Source organism: Chroicocephalus ridibundus, chromosome 13 (genome assembly GCF_963924245.1).
Source record: "Chroicocephalus ridibundus chromosome 13, bChrRid1.1, whole genome shotgun sequence".
Taxonomy (NCBI): domain Eukaryota; kingdom Metazoa; phylum Chordata; class Aves; order Charadriiformes; family Laridae; genus Chroicocephalus; species Chroicocephalus ridibundus.
The window spans coordinates 12835496-12855024 of record NC_086296.1 but is presented as its reverse complement, the minus strand read 5'-3'; the positions used below and the strand labels follow the sequence as shown (position 1 = coordinate 12855024).

The 19529-nt window shown below is 45.3% G+C and overlaps 1 protein-coding gene across 1 annotated transcript in view; it reads left to right on the top strand.

The window, feature by feature from the left end:
- Positions 1 to 402: 402 nt before the first annotated feature.
- Positions 403 to 19529, top strand: part of CCDC60 (coiled-coil domain containing 60) — an 84182-nt gene continuing 65055 nt past the window's right edge. Inside the window, exon 1 of the mRNA XM_063351371.1 lies at positions 403 to 425. Within this exon, the coding sequence (XP_063207441.1) occupies positions 420 to 425 (6 nt within the window). The 5' untranslated portion in view covers positions 403 to 419. The remainder of the gene's footprint in view (positions 426 to 19529) is intronic.

Sequence of the window (19529 nt, the reverse complement as noted above, 5' to 3'; positions counted from 1 at the left end):
AAAACCATCGCGTCTAATAATACCCGGGCTGCAACCCGCTCCCAGCCAGCCTCTGCCAGCTGCCGTGGCCGGCTGGGGCCGAGCGGCGTCACGAGTCACCGGCACACAGCATTGTGCAAAGTCACTGTCCCCGTCCCGACCACGGGGCACGCAGGTCCCCGCTCCCAGCCGCTCCCTCGGGGGCCTTACGAGGCTGGGCACAGGCAAAGCCGCCTCCTCCTCCACTTTGGGAAATTGCTAGGAGGATTTCCAAATGCCTCCGCTTGGCAGCTAATCCTCACCGTTCCGGTAACGTGCTGGAAGTCAATCCGAAGAAAGTTCAAGGCTTGCATCCCTAAGATTGCATCGCTGGTCGCCCTCCTTCCGTACAGCATCTCCCGGCTGATGCCCGATCTAATTCCCAGCGAGGCTGATACTGGATGCAGGTGGGAGATGCTATGTCGAGGAAAGCTGAGTAAATTATCGTTATTTTTTTTCTGCAACCTTCCCGGCTCCTGCAACACCCATGCTGCGACCTGCCACGGTTGGCACAGGGACTCGGGCAACCCCCAAATGGCTTCTGCAAATATTTGTGCCTTCGGTGCTCCGTGCAGGGGCCTGTGTGCCGGGGCAGTTCACGGGTAACGTCTGGCAAAGGCACGTCATTTTTTAAAGCCAGCTCCAGGGGGTTGGCAATGTCCCATCAACTTCTTGCTGAGCAAGTTCCTGGCAGCCACAGAGGCGGGACGGCACGGTGAGGGGCAGCGTGGCCTTTGGCGGCAGAGCATTGCCCTGCTCGGTGTTTGGGGCACAGATTGGCTCAGTGCACTGATTGCCAGAGCCGCTCCGGTTGCTGTCACCGGGGTCAGACCGTGACCGAGCTGCCGGGTGCAGTCTCGGTGGTGGGCTCTCCCAAAGGGTGGTGGGAGCCCTCACCTCTGTAGCAAAGCTGTTGGCAGCACAAATTTAAGCTAATTGGGGTGGCTTTTTTGCAAAACCCACTTTCTCAGCAGCATGTCCTCCCACGGCAGGGGAGGGAGGCGGGCGGCAGGCGGGTTTCGGCTGTTTTGGTGGGATGCAGCAGCCCCTCTCCCCTCCTCGCCCATGTTGCATCATCGCCGTGAAGGCACTTCTCACTTAAATGGTGTGTGCCCACAGCTCCTCTGAGTCACGCTGTTAGCAGAGAGCTCGTAATTCTTCACTTTTTCAAGTACAAATGTCTTTGGAAAAGGGCATTAAATAATAACTTGACTGAGGTCCCGGCGGTGACTAATTCCCGTGGTACGTCCCGCTCCAGCACCAATCCTGCTGAGCTCACTGCGTACTGAGGGGCTCGCACGGATCCTCGCAGGTGAAGGAGCAAAGAAAAAGCTGCAGGTTGCATGAGAACTCAAAAGGGACAGGCATGGGCTGTGGCGGTGGCACGGTGGGGACAAACCCCACTGGGTGCCAGCATTCCCTAGGGAGCGCTTTGGTGCGAGCTGTGCTCTCGGTCCAAAGCAGGGATACAGACCAAAGTGTGAGGTGTACCAAAACTTAAAGCTTCTGCCCAGAAGTTGCTGGAAGGATTTGAGGAAGGGGGAAATCACTTTCCATAGAAGACCTGGGAGGGGATTTTTTCTGCCCCAGCCAGGGTGTTCCCTATTGAGGAGGCGGCAGCTCGGAGGACTCAAACAAGGTGATTGTGAATCTGTCTTTGTAAACATGCTGCCTCCCAGCAAGTAAAAGCTGGCAAACCCAGAGCACTGCTAAACAATTAACCCTCCCCACCACACCTCCCAGGCGAGCCTGGAATACCGTACACCCAAACCACGTGAAAACCCCCGGGATGTGGCAGCAATGCTGGGGAGAACCTGGAAACCCCTGGGACCCCTGCTGCCGAAACATGGCCCCCAGGAAACCTTCCCCACGACTACCTCTGGCTTGGAGGAGATGGATAAGCGCTAAGTCGGTTTCTTCTCCCAAGGAGCAGGTGATAGAACAAGAGGAAATGGCCTCAAGTTCCTCCAGGGGAGGTTTAGATTGGATGATGATGAGGGGACTGGAACAACTCTCTTATGAAGAAAGGCTGAAGGATTTGGGTCTTTTTCAGTCTGGGAAAAAGAACACTGAGGGGGGATCTTATCAAGGCTTATAAATACTTAAATACAGTCTTTTTTTAGTGGTGCCCAGTGACAGGACAAGAGGTAATGGGCACAAACTTGGACATAGGAAGTTCCACCTAAACATGAGGAGGAACATCTTTACCCTGAGGGTGGCAGAGCCCTGGCACAGGCTGCCCAGAGAGGTGGTGGAGTCTCCGTCTCTGGAGACATTCCAAACCCGCCTGAACGTGTTCCTGTGCAACCTGCTCTGGGTGACCCTGCTCTGGCAGGGGGTTGGACGGGGTGATCTCCAGAGGTCCCATCCAACCCCTATCATTCTGTGATTAGGAAAAATTTCTATACCGAAAGGGCTATCAAGCATTGGAACAGGCTGCCTAGGGAAGTGGTGGAATCGCCATCCCTGGCGGTATTTAAAAGACGTGGTGCTGAGGGACATGGTTTATGTCAGTGTTAGGTTGATGGTTGGACTCGATGATCTGAAAGGTCCCTTCCAACCTAGACAATTCTATGATTTTATGATCTCCCCAGGGCCAGGACAGGACACCGACCTTGCTGTGCAGCCCGTGCCGAGTGCTGCCGCTGCTCTGTGCCGGACGGCTCTGCATGGCCGTGCCGGCCACCTCTGCCAAAAAACCCCTGGCTTTGCTTGCTGCTTGGGTACCAGCTGAAAACACGACATTCGTAGGGGACTTTTGCAAGATGAAGCATCTCTTGTCCCAAGCTTTGCTCTCCCCTTCTTTACCTCGAAAGCCCTGGGAGCTGCGGAGCAGGAGGCAGCCTGTGTGTGGTGCCGATGAAACGGCCGCAGGACTGGGCATAACTAATTAGCACCTCTATAAAATGACATCTATTTCCACAGATGGGAAGCTGCTTCCCCTTTTTATGGCTGCTTCAGTTAATTAGTTATCTCGGAGGTTGCATTTGCATTCCCGGCTTTGTGAAATACCCTTTTGTTAACTACTTTTCATATACTTTTATGAAGTCGGCCACTGAAACGGGCTCATTTATCTCAGCAGTGACAGGCGGAGAGGCTTGCCCAGAGCTGCGTGCCAGATGCCGGGATTGTAAAATAATGTTTGGCTTGTCTGGTGTTTGGAAAGAAGACAAAAGGTGCGGGGCTGCGAGAGCACAAGTCCCAGGCTGCTAAAGCCAAGGTCTGGATCTTGACAACTTTGATAAAAATGTCCAATCTGTTGCTTTTGGGCAGATTGTGGGAGCTGGGGGGGTGTGATGCTCTTGTTGCCAACCCTGGCTTTGGACATCTCCATCCTTATCCGATGGGAGCGGGGCGTGAGCGTCCAACTTTCCTGAGCTTTATCTGCTGCATCCCCACTCCAGCAGCGCTGGGGGAGGTGCGTGTGTGTCCCCATGGGCAGGGAAGGCTCCTGGGGACCCCCCCACTGCGCCGGCCGGCGCAGTGGGGGGGTCCCCAGGAGCCTTCCCTGCCCATGGGAATCCTGGGGACACCCCAGAGCCACTGCTCCAGCTGAGCCTCCTCCAGCCACGCCGCACATTTCCCCTCCATTAAGCGAGATCACGAGCAACGGCAGCGCTGATCGATCGCCGTCCTTATGGCGAGGAAAGGTTTGCAAAGTCAATGGTTTTCCCCTGTCGCACAAGCAAGCAGGGCTTCTGTTGGTCGGCGGTTTTTCAGGCACGTTTCGGCCCTAAAGAGCGGAAAATGCTGGATAACTGCGAAGTACGACGCAAGGCTTTGCAAACGCTCGAAGTAACCCAGCACGTTTTGGAGGGGGAAACCTTCCCGGGTCACCTGCTTGTGTTTAAGGACGGTGCGAGATGCCCATGGGTGTTACTGCAGGTGATATTTCCACTTACCTTCCCCTTGCACCCTTGCTCAGGGTGCTGCTCACCTCCCAGTGCTGCATGAATTTAGGCTAAATGCCTAAAATCCAGCAGGGGAATTGGGTGTGCGGTGCCAGATTTGTGCTTTCCGCAGGTTTTGGTGCTTTATGCATTGCGGTCAGCACACCAAGCCTATGAAACCCTATGCCAGGGGGCACAGCTGGGTTGGCTTGGCTGTCCCGGAACATTTTCCAGGGACCCCAAGGGATGTTATGTTGAAAAAAGGGAATCCTGCCATTGCTTCAGCCATCCCTCTGGTCCAGGAGAGGGTTTTTTGGTAACAAGAAACCATACCTTTAAACTCAAATGTTGAAAATTCAGAGCACAGCCCAATTACTGGGGAGGAAAGAATGCCCCAAAATACGTAAATTTCTTTATTTTCTGCACCACTGAGTCTGTATTGGCCTGTTAGTTGACGCTCCTGAAGGTATCCGCTGGGATGCAACTATTATACATCCGAACTGTCACAAATGGAAACGTCGCTTTGAAAGACAAAGGGTAATTTATTGAGAAAAGGGTGTCATTTAGGTGGAAGGATGGAAGGAAGAGAGACAGTTGCTGCAGAACTGCCAAGAGAGAATATCAGATCCGCTGATAGTCAGGGAACAGCTTTGAATTTCCAAGGCTGCCCTTGAGGGATAAGAAAAGAAAAGCTAAGGACAAAAAAAAAAAAAAAAAAAAAGTCTTAAATACAGTGACAGCAGAAACTTGAAGGATCGCAGTGAAAAATGTGACTTTCTCCTCTGTAACAATAACTGAGGAAAAGATAGAAATGTAATTTGTAAAAGCTGTTAAATTGCCACCAAAAATTGTAAGCTGGATGGAGGAATGACACAGAAGGAAAAAAGAGACAAATGCATACTTGTTCCTGGAATATTTCTTGAAAATGGGACTAGGCGATGAACAGGGTGGAGGAGAAATGGAGCTGAGGATGGGAAGAGCTGTGAGAACCCACCCGGCTGGGCTGGGTGACAGGAGCTGGTCACCACAAAAGCTTTACTGGGGAGACTCTGTGGGCTGTAGGAGGAAAATGGTTTCATGCGTCTCCAAAAACACAAACCCATAGATCCATCTTTGTTTGTTTCAGAATAATACACCCTCCCCTGTCTTGGGGGGAGCCTATTTATATGGAAATGGCAGTAAGGAGCCAGGCACAGGCAGCTTGCACGTGTCCGAGCTGCTGGCTTGTTATTCACCATGGCTCCGGAGGGAAATTCTTGCCAAGGAGGAGTTTGCAGGGTGGGCTCCCAGTGACAAACTTTTGGGGAAACAAATTGCAAACAGCCTGGAGAAAGGCGTGATGATCTCTGCAAGAGCCTTGACCCAAGGCTGATGCTCACACGCTGCCCGTGGGGTGTGGGTGCCCGTGACGGTAGGACGCGGGACCTGGGCACGAACTGCAGGGTGTGGAGACCAGGAGAGATGGGGTGTCTCCAGCAGCAGCAGGACGTCGCCCTGTGCATGTCCCCTCCGGTCCCTTCCTGGCCCCGCTGGACCCTGAGCATCCTGATGAAGCCAAACTGCGCTTCGGTTATTTCAAGGCCATTAAAAAATGGATCCACCGGGGAAGCAGACTGTGCTTTGGGCACAACTCCAAAGCGTTACAGCATTAAAGCCTGCGGGGTGTGGGTGCAGGACGGCTCTCACACGCCCACCCCGGTCCTCAGCAGCACTTGCGGCATCTGGATTCCCCCAAGGTAAATAAGCAGAGGGTGCTGGGGGTGACGTGGCTCAGCCATGGTCCTCCTGCCCCAGGACCCAAATCCCCTGGCAGGACACAACCTGCAGCAGCCGAAGGTTGAGCTGAGGCTTCTTCCATTGCAAACCAATCAGCAAAACCAATCAAGTACCTTTTTCTGATGCAAAGGCATCACTCTACGGCTGTAGAAGCACATTTTAGGCTGCTTCAAAATGCCGCTTTTATATTTTCCACGTGGTGATCATCTAGCAGATATTTCCCTCAAGTCCCCGGAGCTGAAATCCCGGTGCTAGATGAGATGTCACCATTTGTATTAGGGAAGTCATTGAAACTAGTTCTTTCTCAAATGTTTTAGTTGAAAACACGCTCATACAGCCAGGTACAACAAAAGCAGGTGCTCAGAGGGTCATCATTACCAAATTGTGGTGTTTCTCGTGGCTGTCTCAAACACCGGGTGTGGGAATATTTCTTTTCAGCTGGAAACATCTATGATTAAGTTGCAGCCAATGAGAAAAGTAGCAGAAATTGCATTTCCAGCTCCACAATTCAGCAGATCCATGCGTGAGTACCTCTGATCCGGATCAGCACATGGGTGGGAAATTTCTCCTGAAAACCAAAGCAGCGCGAGACACCAGGTTTTGGGGAACAATTCATCCCGCAGAAAATATAAAGCCGGGGAGGGAAATGAGGTGGGGGGAACCTTCCCAATTGCAAACGTCCCCCGAGTCCTCCTGCAGCCCTGGGGCTGTGGAGCCCCACAGCTCCGCTCCTTGGGCCACGGCTCACCACTTCTGCCCTCTCATGTCTGGTCACATCACTCTAAACCAAAAGTTGTAACAGCAAAGTAGTGCTGGACACATTAAAATGCAAGGAAATAATAGCAAGGGTGGGTTTTTTCAGGGTTGAGGGGGAAGACAGGAAGGAGGAGGTGTTTCCAGATATCCCATCCCTTCAGACACCTCACAGGATTCAAATAGTCAGAGTGATCTTGACAGGCTAAAAACCCAATCTGCTGGAAATCATATATCTCAGATAATGTGCTATTGCTGCTGATCGTCCCTGTATTTTAGGGCTGAATAGATACAGTATTAAATTCATCTCAAGTTCTCATTTGCCACCAGTTACTGCTTGTTTGACAAGGTTTGAGTGAAGTTTGAAAGGCTTTTACTGAAAACGGTCGTAGGAGGAGTGAGATTTGATGGGTTTTCTCAAGAGCTGAACAGCATCTGCCTGGGGCACCGGGACCGGGCACAGGGGGGGCTGGGGGTGCTCTGCCATGCGTCCCAAGCTGCCACCCAGGACAGAAGCTAAGGATTACATGTAATTAATTGAAATACTGGTAAATATTACCTTTACTGTTACAATTACATTGTCTCCTACTTCCCAGTGCTTTAACCACCGAGCCTTCTAACAATTTTGGGAAGCGATAGTTTTGTTTTACTAAAAGCGAGACTTGTTACTTACAGCCCTGTCCGCCCTTGGCCACAAGCTCTGGTGTCCCTAAGCTTGGGAGGGACACTTTAGCTTGTCCTTCATTTGAAAGAAAGGTGAAAAAAGTCAGCTCCATTGGTAACCTCATGCTTGGAGAAACCTTAACCTGGCTGCTGCCTGCTGGTGACCCCCGGGGGGGTGTTCCCAGAGGAATCCCTTTGCAACTCTCCCCCTGTGGCCCCTCGGGGCTGGAGGAATGCTCGTGGGGCACAGCCACACAGCCCAGCTGTGTCCCCAAGGCTGAGCAAGGTGCCATGGGGGCATGGGGCACCTAACACATGGCCTCAGGTGCAAGGCTCCCCCCTCGGTCACCCAAAGGGCCTGGTGCTCAGCCCTTTGCGTGGCACCATGCAAGGCCTGATGCTCAGCTCTTGCGCACAGCCCCGTGCAAGGCCCGGTACAGAGTCCCTCGTGCACAGCCCTGTGCAAAGCCTGGTGCTCAGCACTTTTATGTACAGGCCCATGCAAGGCCTGGTGCTCGGCACCCTGAACACAGACCTGTGCAAGGCCCGGTGTTCAGCCCTGGTGCTTGGCCCCGTGCAATGCCCAGTACTCGGCCCTTACATACAGCCCTGTGCAAGGCCTAGCGCTCAGCACCTTGAACACAGCCCCGTGCAAGGCCTGGTGCTCAAGCCCTTCTGCACAGGGCCGTGAAAGGCCTGGCGCTCAGGTCCTTGTGCACAGCCCCGTGAAAGGCCTGGCGCTCAGGTCCTTGTGCACAGCCCCGTGAAAGGCTTGGCGCTCAGGTCCTTGTGCACAGCCCCGTTGAAAGGCTTGGCGCTCAGGCCACTCTGCGCGCGCCCGTGCAAGGCCCAGTGCTCAGGCCATTGCACACGGCCCCGTGCCAGGCCTGGTGCTCAGCACCCCGCACACAGCCCAGCCTTCAGCCCTAGTGCTCAGCCCAATACAACGCCCGGTGCTGGGGTCCTTGTGCACAGCCTCGTGCAAGGCCCCTCCTCGTGCCCCTCCTCGTGCACCTCCGCGCCACCCCCGCCCCCCGCGCAGGCGCGCGGCGGGCAGTGCACGTGCGCGGCGCCGCGCGGGGGTGTGTGTGTGTGTGTGTCTGCGTTTCCCGGGCAACCGTTGGCCGTTAACGGCCGCGCGGCGCCGCGCGCCGCCCTCTGAGGCGGCTGAGGAGAGGGGTCGGCCCCTCGCCCCCCGCGCGGCGCCCGGAGAAAGGTTGGAGGGAGTTTTGGCTGTTCCCCAGAGTTTGGGAGGCGGGAAGCCCGTGGCGTGAGGACTGTGGGCAGAGGAGGTTGTGGTGGTGCTGATAATCTGTGTAAAGCCAGCTTTATTTATAATAAAACCCTTCCGAAGGAGGTGCTCTGGGTGTTCCCCTGGAGACTGGTTAGGTTTTAGCTGCTCAGGATTTATTTCTGTTGTTTGAGGGGCTGCTGAGGGGAGTGAGAGTGTAGTGTTGTTAGTTAGCAGCAGATTATTCTGCTGGGCTGCCCTTTAGAAAATTAAAAAGACTTGCTTCAGAGTTTGGGCAGCAGGTGTGTATTTTCATGACTGGGAAACTAGAGGTTTTAATAACTTGGGGAGTAAAAACAGCATTCTGGAACAATGCCAGTACCAGGTGCATCTAAAAACTGTGGAGTTGAGGCACCTGTGGTAGCAGATGCAAGTAGAAAGAGCAGACTCAAGGCACCTGTGGTACCACAACCACATAAAAGCAGCAGACTCAAGGCACCTGTGGTATCAGATCCATCTAAGAACAGCAGAACCAAGGTGCTGGCAGCTACTGAAGCATTGGATGCTCTGGATTTTGTGGGTGTTCAGGCTTTGCCTGGCTTTGCTCAGAAGGAAGGAAAGGTCTTGGCCAGAAGCAGAACAATTTACAGAAGCAGTGAACCTCCAAGAGAACAAATGTTCTGGGAAAACTACCATAGGAGGCAAAAGCAAATCACTCAGGGACACTTCAGCCCCACTTGGGAGCCTTTTCAGGAGCTTAGAGATGTTCTCTACATGGACCTGAAGAAACTCAACCTCTATGCTTTGGGACAGCTGGCACAGGTAGGCCTGACTTTCCTGGTTCTGCTTTAAATAGAGAAGCAGGGAGGCTTTTCTTCTAAGTAAATTACAAGCCCCTGTTTCCAGGGAAAGGAATTGTTATTTTTGTTTTAAGTAAATGTTTGAAATGATATTCTGTGCCTTCCTGTGAATAATCACAGTCTAATACAATATTTGATGATGATATAGAGCATTTGTAAATAAAGCGGGACTGCTTTGATGTATATATTGTGATTTGGGAACTCGCTTTTGAACTGGTCTTTAAAGTTCTTAATGAGAGCGATTAAAATGGAGCAGAGGCAATAGCAGGCTAATTAATGAAAACATGAGATAATGAGAATGTACTTAAGGGAAAATACTGATGGAAAAATAACAAGCCTTGGAAATGGAAGGAGAGGAACCATAGTTAGGGCACGAGGGCAAAGTATAGCTTAAAAAGCATGAACAAAAAATGGTGGCAGTTGAGAGGTGGGTAAAAAGCTCAAAAGTCGGGAATAAGAATAGTATAGAAGTGTTTGTAATACAACTTACATAGGTAGAGATGGCTTTGGAGGTAGTGAATTAATTATTTTATATTTTACTCTGCATTTGTATTTGGGTTTCAGGAAGGTGTAAGGGGATTAGCCAGCTGTGTCTGTGATATTTTGATTGCTTGTCTGGGTTTTATCTCCTGGTCTCCTCTGTGTTGCATATCCACCAACATTGTGGGCCTTGTACTGTCTCAAGTCGCTTTTAAGTCAAGCTTGAATTGTTAAACCACAGGGACAAGAACTCAGTCACTGATGCTTGAGAGGAGCTTGCAGTGTTTTGCCATTTGTTTTCTTTTTCTCAGTGCTGTTGGCTCACACAAGGAGATCTGAAGCTCTCAGTTTTCTGTGCTGTTTTGTGCAGAGAGCAATTGTCTTTGTGGAAACAGAGTGAAGTCTCTCCAGCCTACTATCTGTAACATCAGTCTCTGTGACTTTGAGCCTACACTTAGCTATGTGCTTTCTAATGGAGTGCCCAAGGAATAGTCTCTGACAGCTGCAGCAGAAGCAGTGTAGTTATTATTCAGGGTAGGCAGGAAAGATTCTGTCCACCCACTACTTAATTTTCTACTCTGATTGTGTGTGTTGCATTCAGGGCTTAAAGTTTTAGATCAAGTGTACTAGGCTTTAAATGGACAATGGGTGGCATTCACTTTATTTTTACATACTACCTAAAGCAGCATATTGCTGGCTGTCTTCATCCAGAGGCTTGTTTCTATAAATTAGTGAAGGTCCAGCAAGTGTTGCCAGTGTTCTTGTTTGAACCCTTAATGTTTAAAGCATCTTTCCTTCTGAGTATTAGAAGTTGCTTTAAAGATTTTTCAACTGCAGATATACTCTTTAAAATTCTGATAATCCTGAAAATGTTAGTTAATTTATGGTGGCTTGTCATTGGCTTGGTATTGAAAATTGATGTTGGAATTTGATCCTTAAGGGTGCTCTGAAACCCAGTTGGAACTCAGCTACTTAACCAAATTAGCATGTTAAAACTATACCGTTTGTACAGCAAATAAACTATATATAGGTCACTAAATGTGTGCTTGTGGCTTATGCTTTAGATTCATGAAGCTATCAGAGGGGATGTAGTCACACCTATTGTTCCTTTTTGTGGAGAGCATGGCTAAAAGCACTAGATAGTCTTGAAAATCTCGGACTAGCCTTTTTTCTTTTCTTTTTCCTTTTCCAAAAAGGTAATGGTTACTAAGTTGAAAAACTAAAATAAAAATTCCTGGCAGTGAACCTGAGCCTCTGCTTCCCTCCATCCCCACAAACTGGGGAAGGCCCAGGAATTTCATGCTGCTCATGCGCAAACTCTCACTATTTAACCTGCCAGCGTGCTCTGCAAAAATCTATTTGTTTGTTGTTTTTTTCCAGAGATAACAGAAAAGAAATGTATTCCTATTACCTAATTTTAAAAATACCTTGTATTACCTGTATTTTTGCTTTATGTGAGTTATTTACCTCCATTCCCACCCACACCTAGTAGTCCCCATATTTTGAATAACTGAGAAGACGGTAGATACTGTGTATGTCTAATTATAGATGCCATGAGATCATAATATTCCTGGTAGTAAAGTTGTAAGGGACCGTAAAGATCAGATAGTTGCAACCCCTTAGCCTGGGCAGGGTCATCTTCCACTAGACCAGGTTGCGCAAAGCCCCATCAGAAGATCAAAAGAATCCTGGTGAGTTGAATGGGCCATGTATTTTAACCAGGGCAGCTACACCTAGCATCTTCCCAATGGATTTCAGATTCATGCCTTTTCAAAACATGTTGGGGAGGAGTCTCCCTTTGGTGCTGCCTGATTCTGTGTTGTGTTAATATTGGTCCATACCCATACTGCGAGTTAGAGCCCTTTGAGCTTCCATTACAAATAATTGGAAGTTACTTCATTTGGTTTGAAGGTTTTTTTTCCCCTCTCTCTCACAGGTCAGGTGCACATTGCAGACAGCACTGATTCATTGAAAGTCAAAGACTGTAGCTATCCAGACAGTATTTTTGATTTCCTAAGTGTTCAGAGCAGTGTGTTAAAGGTCTCTCTCTTATTTCTTAATGTAACGGTGCATGCTGATGTTAGTCACCTTTTATCATGTTTATATAGCTTCTTTCCCTTAATTGCTATGACAAATTCATTTGCAAAACCTTGGAGGTGGCTTGTTGACTTTTTACATGAAAGAAAGGTGGCCTTTCTGACCAAGCCCCAAAAAGAATCTAGGTCCATAAAATCTTGAGTATTATTAGTGTCAAAGCCTGCTCTGTACTCATCAAATTCTGATGTGTAATTCTGTGCTTTAGGTAAATAGGTCACTAGATAAGATTGACAACAGTATCAGCAATGAAAGGTTTTAAGCTGGAAACTGGATAAGAACACAGAGCAATTTCTTTCAAGAGAAATTACGCTGATGTTACTTGTTATTGCTGCAGTTAAAGATCTGTCAGGGTTTCCAATTTAAAATCTTGTTTTCCAGAAGGCTAAAAACATGTATTTCAGGGCATAACTTAGAATGCAAAGAACCATTTTCCTGCCAACTGTCTGATGAGAAGGTCAGCCATAATTCCTTATTGCTCTGGGAAGAGCAGGAAAATGTTAGTGGTGGGTTGTCTTTCTAGAATCTCCAGAATGGAGAAACTGGTCAAGCTGGACTATTTGGGTGTGGTGTCATTCCTAATGCTTTCCGAAATGAGTAAACAATATTGATCAACCCCAGTCTTATAGCTGCATCTAAGTAGTACTACACCTGAGTAATTTAAAAAAAAAAACAAAACCACCAAAACTTTATTATAGATTTAGAATAAGCTTCAGAAATACCTTGGAACTTTCTATTTAAAGAATGTTAAATTTCAACAAAATACTAGTAAGAAAGAGGATAGCACAATATTTCTTTCTGTTAGCTACTCAACTGGCTTTGGAGGTGAAAAGCTACAAAATACTAATACTTTCTAGGCATATTTTTTTTCCATATTAGCTATATGAGGTAGAATATAAGGGTGAGTTATCACTGCGATAGCTGTTATTCAGAAGTGCCAAAGCATTGATAGAGATGCTCAGATTCAAGTATCTCTTGGGGTATTTTGGTAGATTGTTGGTTGATAAAATTGGACCCTTCCACACCTTTCCACTGCTTGTGAGAGGTGGTCTCAAAGTCTTTGTTGGTAAACGTTTGAGTATCTGTTTAACAATTAAAAAATGCATATTGGCAGCACGAAAGTGAGAATTTTGATATGTCTTTTGTTTGCAAGGGTTAATTTCTATTTGATTTAAGGTTTGGGGTTTTTTTTTCTGCTTGCATTATTTTGTCACTCATCATGTCACAAAGACTGTGAGTTTAGGAATTACAATGTTTATATGGGCTGATGTTTTGGACAGAACGGAACAAGCAAGAAACAGGAAGGGTACAGAAGAGATTGTAGCAGTGAGAGCCATGCTTTAAGCTTCTTCGGTGATCCAAATTTATCCTGTTTGTCCTTGTGCGTTTATGATGAAAAATTGGGAATGAAGAACTGCAAAATTATGCCTACGTTCTTCTTTCTTTTTTTGAAGCTATAACAGCAGTGCATGGCTGTTATGAAAATTGGTGCAAAAACTAAAAGCATCTACAAAAACAGGTTTGTCTTTATCCTACCACTGCAATAGCTATATAGATTGTGTCATGGCTTGAATAATCTTGGTTATCTGTTGCAGATCATGAACAAAATAAATTTCATTTAATATGGGAAACTTCTAATTTTCAAGAAATTCCTTCCTTCCTTTTTTTTTTATTGCTTTTTTGCCTTTTCTTGCTTTCTAAAGTCACAACAGTTTGCAGCTGTCCATAAGCCTACATGCTAGAAATGCTCTAGAAGAGCAGGACAGAAGGGACAAAAGAGAAAGAAATAGGTTGTGCAAGAAAAGTCAGTAGTTGGAAACCTGCCCTTTATCAATTTACTATGGTTTATCACCTCACTATTGACAAAACATTTATTAAGTATTATGTATTATTAAGATATTAAGTACAGATAGTGGAAAGCACAGAAAGCAGGTGTGAGCACAGTGACACTGTAATTACAATTTCGAAGTTCATAGTGTCACATTGTAAGAAAGATTCTACTGCTTGTTATGGAAATGAAAGGGTACATTGTTTTAGCCTCTGAGAGACCTGGCTGCATGTGCGTTAAGGAATGTCTGAAAGACTGTCATCACTGTGTGATGCTTCCATTTGAAAGCCTACCATACAATGGGTATACAGGTATGCCTGACTTAGGTTTCCATGGAGACTTCTTGTATGTAATTAACGTAGGTCAATTTTGCAGATAGTTTTTCCTTGGCTAACCTTCTCTGGTTTCTATTCCTTGTTTTTAATAGGTAAAAGGGCGTGAGCTTTTTTTTTTTCTTCTTTGATGTTAACCAGATAGGATTTGTGACATGGTTTTGGTTGGGTTCTGCCCCCCCCTTCTTTCTGGAGTGAATATACAGGGAAGTAGCTGTTCTGCCTGTGTGTAGAGGGGGGAACTTATATGTGCAAGCTCTCAGTGTGGTAATCATTAGGCAGGACAGAATTCATGTCCATTACCCATCTGAGGTGACATCTTTGCTACTCTTATCATGATGAAAGCTGATGTATGTTTCCAGCTTTCACCATGGTCGCTGCTAGCAATGAGCAGGTGATACTCTGGTTGTACACATCTTATGCATAACGTTGATTTTCAGTAAATAGAATGAGTTGCTCAAGTATTTTAACTGTCTTTCCTTCTATAACCTTTAACTATATTAGCAAGCATAACACTACTCTTCCTTTTTAAAAATGGTAACAGATGCATTTCTTGTTGCAACAAACTCGGAGAATGTTTGGAAATGAACAGCCTAATGGCATCTCTCTGTCTCTTATGTGACTTCTCACCTATCTGAGGAGGCATTGACCCACCAGACACTTGCAATGTAATGATAATGTACCATTATATTGCGGCTTTTATGTACACGATATTAAATGTTAGTAAGCCTGAATGCATAAGGTTTTGGGGAGTATTAGAAAGTGGTGAATAAGCAGACTGTGGATAGTTTGTCTATGGAATAACAGAAAGGGTATAGCTTTAGGTAACTGAACCTAGTGGTCTGAAGCAGTTTGGTCATGTGGGAGTGGTACTAAAAGGAGCGGAATGAAAGATAAGCAGAAGCTGTGAGGTGATAGACAATGGTGTTGTCATAGATGGAACCGGAACAGAGCAAATGATATAAGAAGGAAAGTTCAATTTTAGACATATTTTATCAACTTTGGATATATGCCTAAATTGCAATAGCAGATAGTTTTCTGCCTCCTTCAACAAATGTTATATCAGATTAAGCTGTTAGACTGTACACTGGCTACTGTTGGTTTTATTAATTAATTTCATTCTCCTCAGTTAGCCTGAGCCATAAATATGTTTCTTTTAACTTGGGTTTAATTTTTAAGAACCCATACTAAAAAGTTGAAAAATGTCAGTCACACCATTTTTGAGGAACTGAAATTCTTATTTGTTATGTCCGTGGACAAAATAGGTAAATATTACATCATATTGCAATAATGCTAACAAGAGTCTAGCAACACTGCCAAGCAAGTATTTGAGATTTAGTAGACATAGTGAAACTGTTGTTGAGGCAGAATTTCTGAATTTCATTTGTTTTTCTTGTTGTCTGCGGGTTTTTTTCTGCCACTGTAGTTGCATGTCTGTTAGAAATTCTTGGCTATTTTAGAAGAGAAACAGTCCTTCAGAGCTGAAGTGGTTTTATTACTGTTAACCATAACACTTAATTACTCATGTACTGAGAATTTTGTTGAAATGTTTTTCTTCTTGGCCTTGTGAGACTGGCAATCTTTACCTTTGTTGTACCTTTGGAGAAAGAGACATAGAAAAGTTAATTATCTTAGCTAACTGCATATGGAAAGTGTAAACCTGGTATTATAGTGAAGAAGTTTCTGATCCTGAGCTCTTGGTTTTTCCTGCAAGTGTTCTTGCTTTGTCTTTTAGAGTATGAAATAAAAATGGTGATATAGATGAGACTAGAGATAGGGCCTGTGCTTATGGAACTAAGACTGGACTTTTCTTATTTGGTTGAGTGGTAGTTTTACTTTCTAACATGAATATTAAATGTTAGGTGGTACTCCTGACCTGAGCCTAACTGCGTGGAAATGTTATGTTCTATAAAAATAAAGGCTTTATGATCACTAAATTAGTTTGACATATCTATGGAACAGCAGCTAACCGGTATGGTCCACACAATCTCCATGCTATTAAGTTCAAAACAGTCTAATCAATTTCAAAAGTTCAGTTTCTGTTCCTAAAGGCTGCTTCCATAATGAATTAAGGGAAGCATATCAAATGTAATAATGCATTGTTATTAAGGTTTTCGTAAACTTGCCAAATGTCAGGCTGCTGGTACAGTCATGGTGCATTACACTTCTGTGATTACGGCTCCAGTTGTCGTTTTAGCGAATTGCATTGCTCACCTAGGTTTGGGAATTGATCTGCAATATCATGCCTGGGGCAGCAGAGAAGTGCATTACAAAGGTTACACTTTACAGTGAATATTCAAAACATTAGATTTTTAACAGGTTTAATGTCTGCTTCTCTTAAATAGTGCATACCAATACTGTGTAGGCTACGTAATGAAAGAGATGGACTATTCCTTGTACTTGAAGAACCTGGTGCTCCCCTGGCTGCAGTGTGGCAGTTAAAAATTGCTTCAACAAATGAAAACATTTTGTCAAATGGCTATTTTTGGGAGAGAATGGGAAAAAGCATTTTGATATTTGACTAGAATTGCTAGTTAATAAATGGTTGTTACTGTTTATGGGTACAGTCAGTTTAGAACTTGCACTGGACAGTAAAGTTAACACTTCTTAATTCGTGGATGAGTTTCTGGTTCCTATTCTTTTGTGTCACTCTGGTAGCACAAAGGAACGTTAATGCTGATCTTACCAGACACTCATGGATTTTTCTACTGTCGTGTTCAGTAGAGTTATGTCAGGAATGAATGTATGTGTACCAGAAATGTAAGAACATATTTCAGATGGGAAAGCTGTGTTCTTTTGTGTATGTGGAACTTAGGAACCTCTCCTTGAATGTGATCACTAGTAGGAAGTGGTAGGTATGTAGTCAGGGGCAGGTGAACATGAACAATGTGGAGATTTTTATATTCAAGAGAGGAAAAAATTAATCAGAACTGATGTAGAAATGCAGGACTAGATTTGTAGATAGGTTGGGTTGTGTTTCTAGGAAGGATAATATATTTATAGATCAGTTTCACCCCAAATGATGCCAAAAGCACTTTGCAGACTGAATGTAGAGGTCCTATCAGCCATCCCTGATTAACTGTGGTCAGCAGAGCAATACTACCAGAGAACTCAGCATAGAAAATGATGAATAATAATATATCCAATTGAAAAAGGAGAGGTGAACTTAAGTGAGCAGACAGCAGTTTAAGGAAGTGGAAGTTTAGCCATGACACCTTGCTAATTCCCCCGAATCATTGCATGGCATGCATCATCCTTCTCATGTAGAAAAATAACAGTTTCAGGGTAAGTTGATCTGAATGCAAGAATTTTGAAAACTGTTCTTAAATTGGAGTATTTCCCTGTGCAGGGAAAGTGAAGGAAGGCATTCAGCAGTGAGGGGGAAAAGCACAGTAATTAAAGCTTGTTTGGCTTGCAGAGGAAAAACCATTTGTGTAAAATCAGATTGGTGGTATTTTGCTTTCCTTGAGACTATACAATGATGTCTCTTAAATTGCAAGCAGTGGAAGGCAGCATTTTCCATGTCTAGAGTACCTTCTCATTATTCATGAAATGCCTATAGAAAAAGTGTTGAATGCACAACAGCAATGGGGGGGAGGACTGTAAGCAGGGAGAGAAGGACGTAATGGAATGTCACTGCATTCCTTGTAGTATAATATGACCTTTCCATTAAATTAACATTATGCTATTTGCACAGAAGGAGAGCTAAGATAGAGAGTATTTTTAGGGGAAGATAGTCAAGTTAATTAGGCAGCTATATAACTGTCGGTCTTTACATTAAGAGCACTAAAGCAGGGTATGGGGAATGGAGGTAGTAGCTATAATGTTACTTTGGTTTCTGTTGATTTGGAAAAAGGAGTTACTTTATGATATTTGTGAAAACGAGGCTGTGATATTGTTTGAGGTATTGTAGCCTGGAACCTTTTTTCCAGTGTATTAAGAGGGAGGTTTTAACTTAATTCCTCAATGACTTACTGCTAAAAGGTTTATGTGTCCTCTCTGCTAGTCTAAGCAGGTACAAAAGACAGATTCCACAGTCCTTATTGGTGTGGGTGGAATACTTGGATATTTCATCTGCTTCTCTTATCAACCTCAGTGGAGTGATCATGGAGTAAGGCACAGTTCTTCAAGTGAAACATGGCTAGATTTTGGTCCGCAGACCAAAACAATTGGACCTAAACAATTTCATTTAAGGGTCAAAAGAGGCTTCATAAAGCTGTTGTGAAGTATCTGAATTTGTAATTGCTCATTCATACATTGCATCTGTTACAAATCTTTCCTGTTTAAGAATGACTTTGACTTTTTTAAGTTTCCTTACTTGTAAAAGATAAATTCTAGCTGTATCACATCGGGCTCCAGATAACAATCCATATGCTGAAATAAAGAGACCGCAAAGCTGTTAGGGTTATTTGTAATATTTTCTCTGCTGCAATTGAAGTCAGGTTGCAGTAAATTACAGAACCCACTGAAGCCTCTGGCCAATCCTAGTCACTGTGAGTGCACTCTACTGTGTCTTTGGCCTTGAGCTAATGCCTGTGGCACTTCTGGGAGGGTGAAATCATGTCATTCCTCGTCTGTTAGAGCAGTCCTTGGACTACAGTGCTTCAGTCTGAAATGTATTTACTTCACTAGTTTTGGCCTTAGTGCTTCGTTTCTCTCCTGCAGGTACAACCAATGGTTACTGGTGGTCAGATAGCCTCATTTGTCTTCCAACTGAGGATCCCGATCTGGCCAGGATTCTTAGGTGGCATCATTAGGTCCCACTGTGTGTCAATGTTTCCCTTTCAGTGCTTCAAGAACCCTGTGTCTCTGGTGATTCCTCCCTCTCCCCTCAAAGTTGTTCTTTAACTGCTTGTACTCCTTGAATCTGTTAGCTCCCCATTCAGATAGAGGAAGACTTAGAGCTTTATTAGATAACAAATGATCCTCGTAGTCAGCTGTGTCCCCTGCTGTTTGGGGAGCTGTTTAAGAATGTATGAATTTATCTCGTAACTATAGCCTAAAAATAAAGGACAAACGCTGTCTTTTCCACTGATGACGTAATGGCAGAAAGTCAAACCTGTTATGTCTGACAGTTTTAGAATAAGACTTACACACATGGTTGAATTCCCCTACAACTAGACTGATACTTTGTGTATTTATGGTGCTGTGTGACCCCAGGTGCTACTGGTCATCTTGATCTGAGTTCTGCTAACTGGCTGTGTTGGATATGACAGAGAAGCTGTGACAGAGTGCTGCCATTAAAAAATATTATTTTGTGGAGCCTACATGCAAAACATTCCTCACTAAAAATCACACACGAGAGCCCAGCAGCAATGTTTCGCTCCAGTCACCCAACCTACTGCCAGACACATACGTGAATACAGGGGAATAGGAAATAGTAAAGGTCTGGAAATCTAGTCATTAGTAACTCTTAGGACTAGTGTGTTCTTGCAGGTGTAATAATATTGGTAAGTTTGTTGGCTGGTGAAGAATGGTGTGGCTGTCATTGTCACACACCACCACTGTGAACAACCTTAAGCCACAACATAGTGGCAGTTTGCTACTGACAAAGATTTTTGTCCAGAATGGACTGAAAGAGATGAACTGTGATTCATCTGCAGT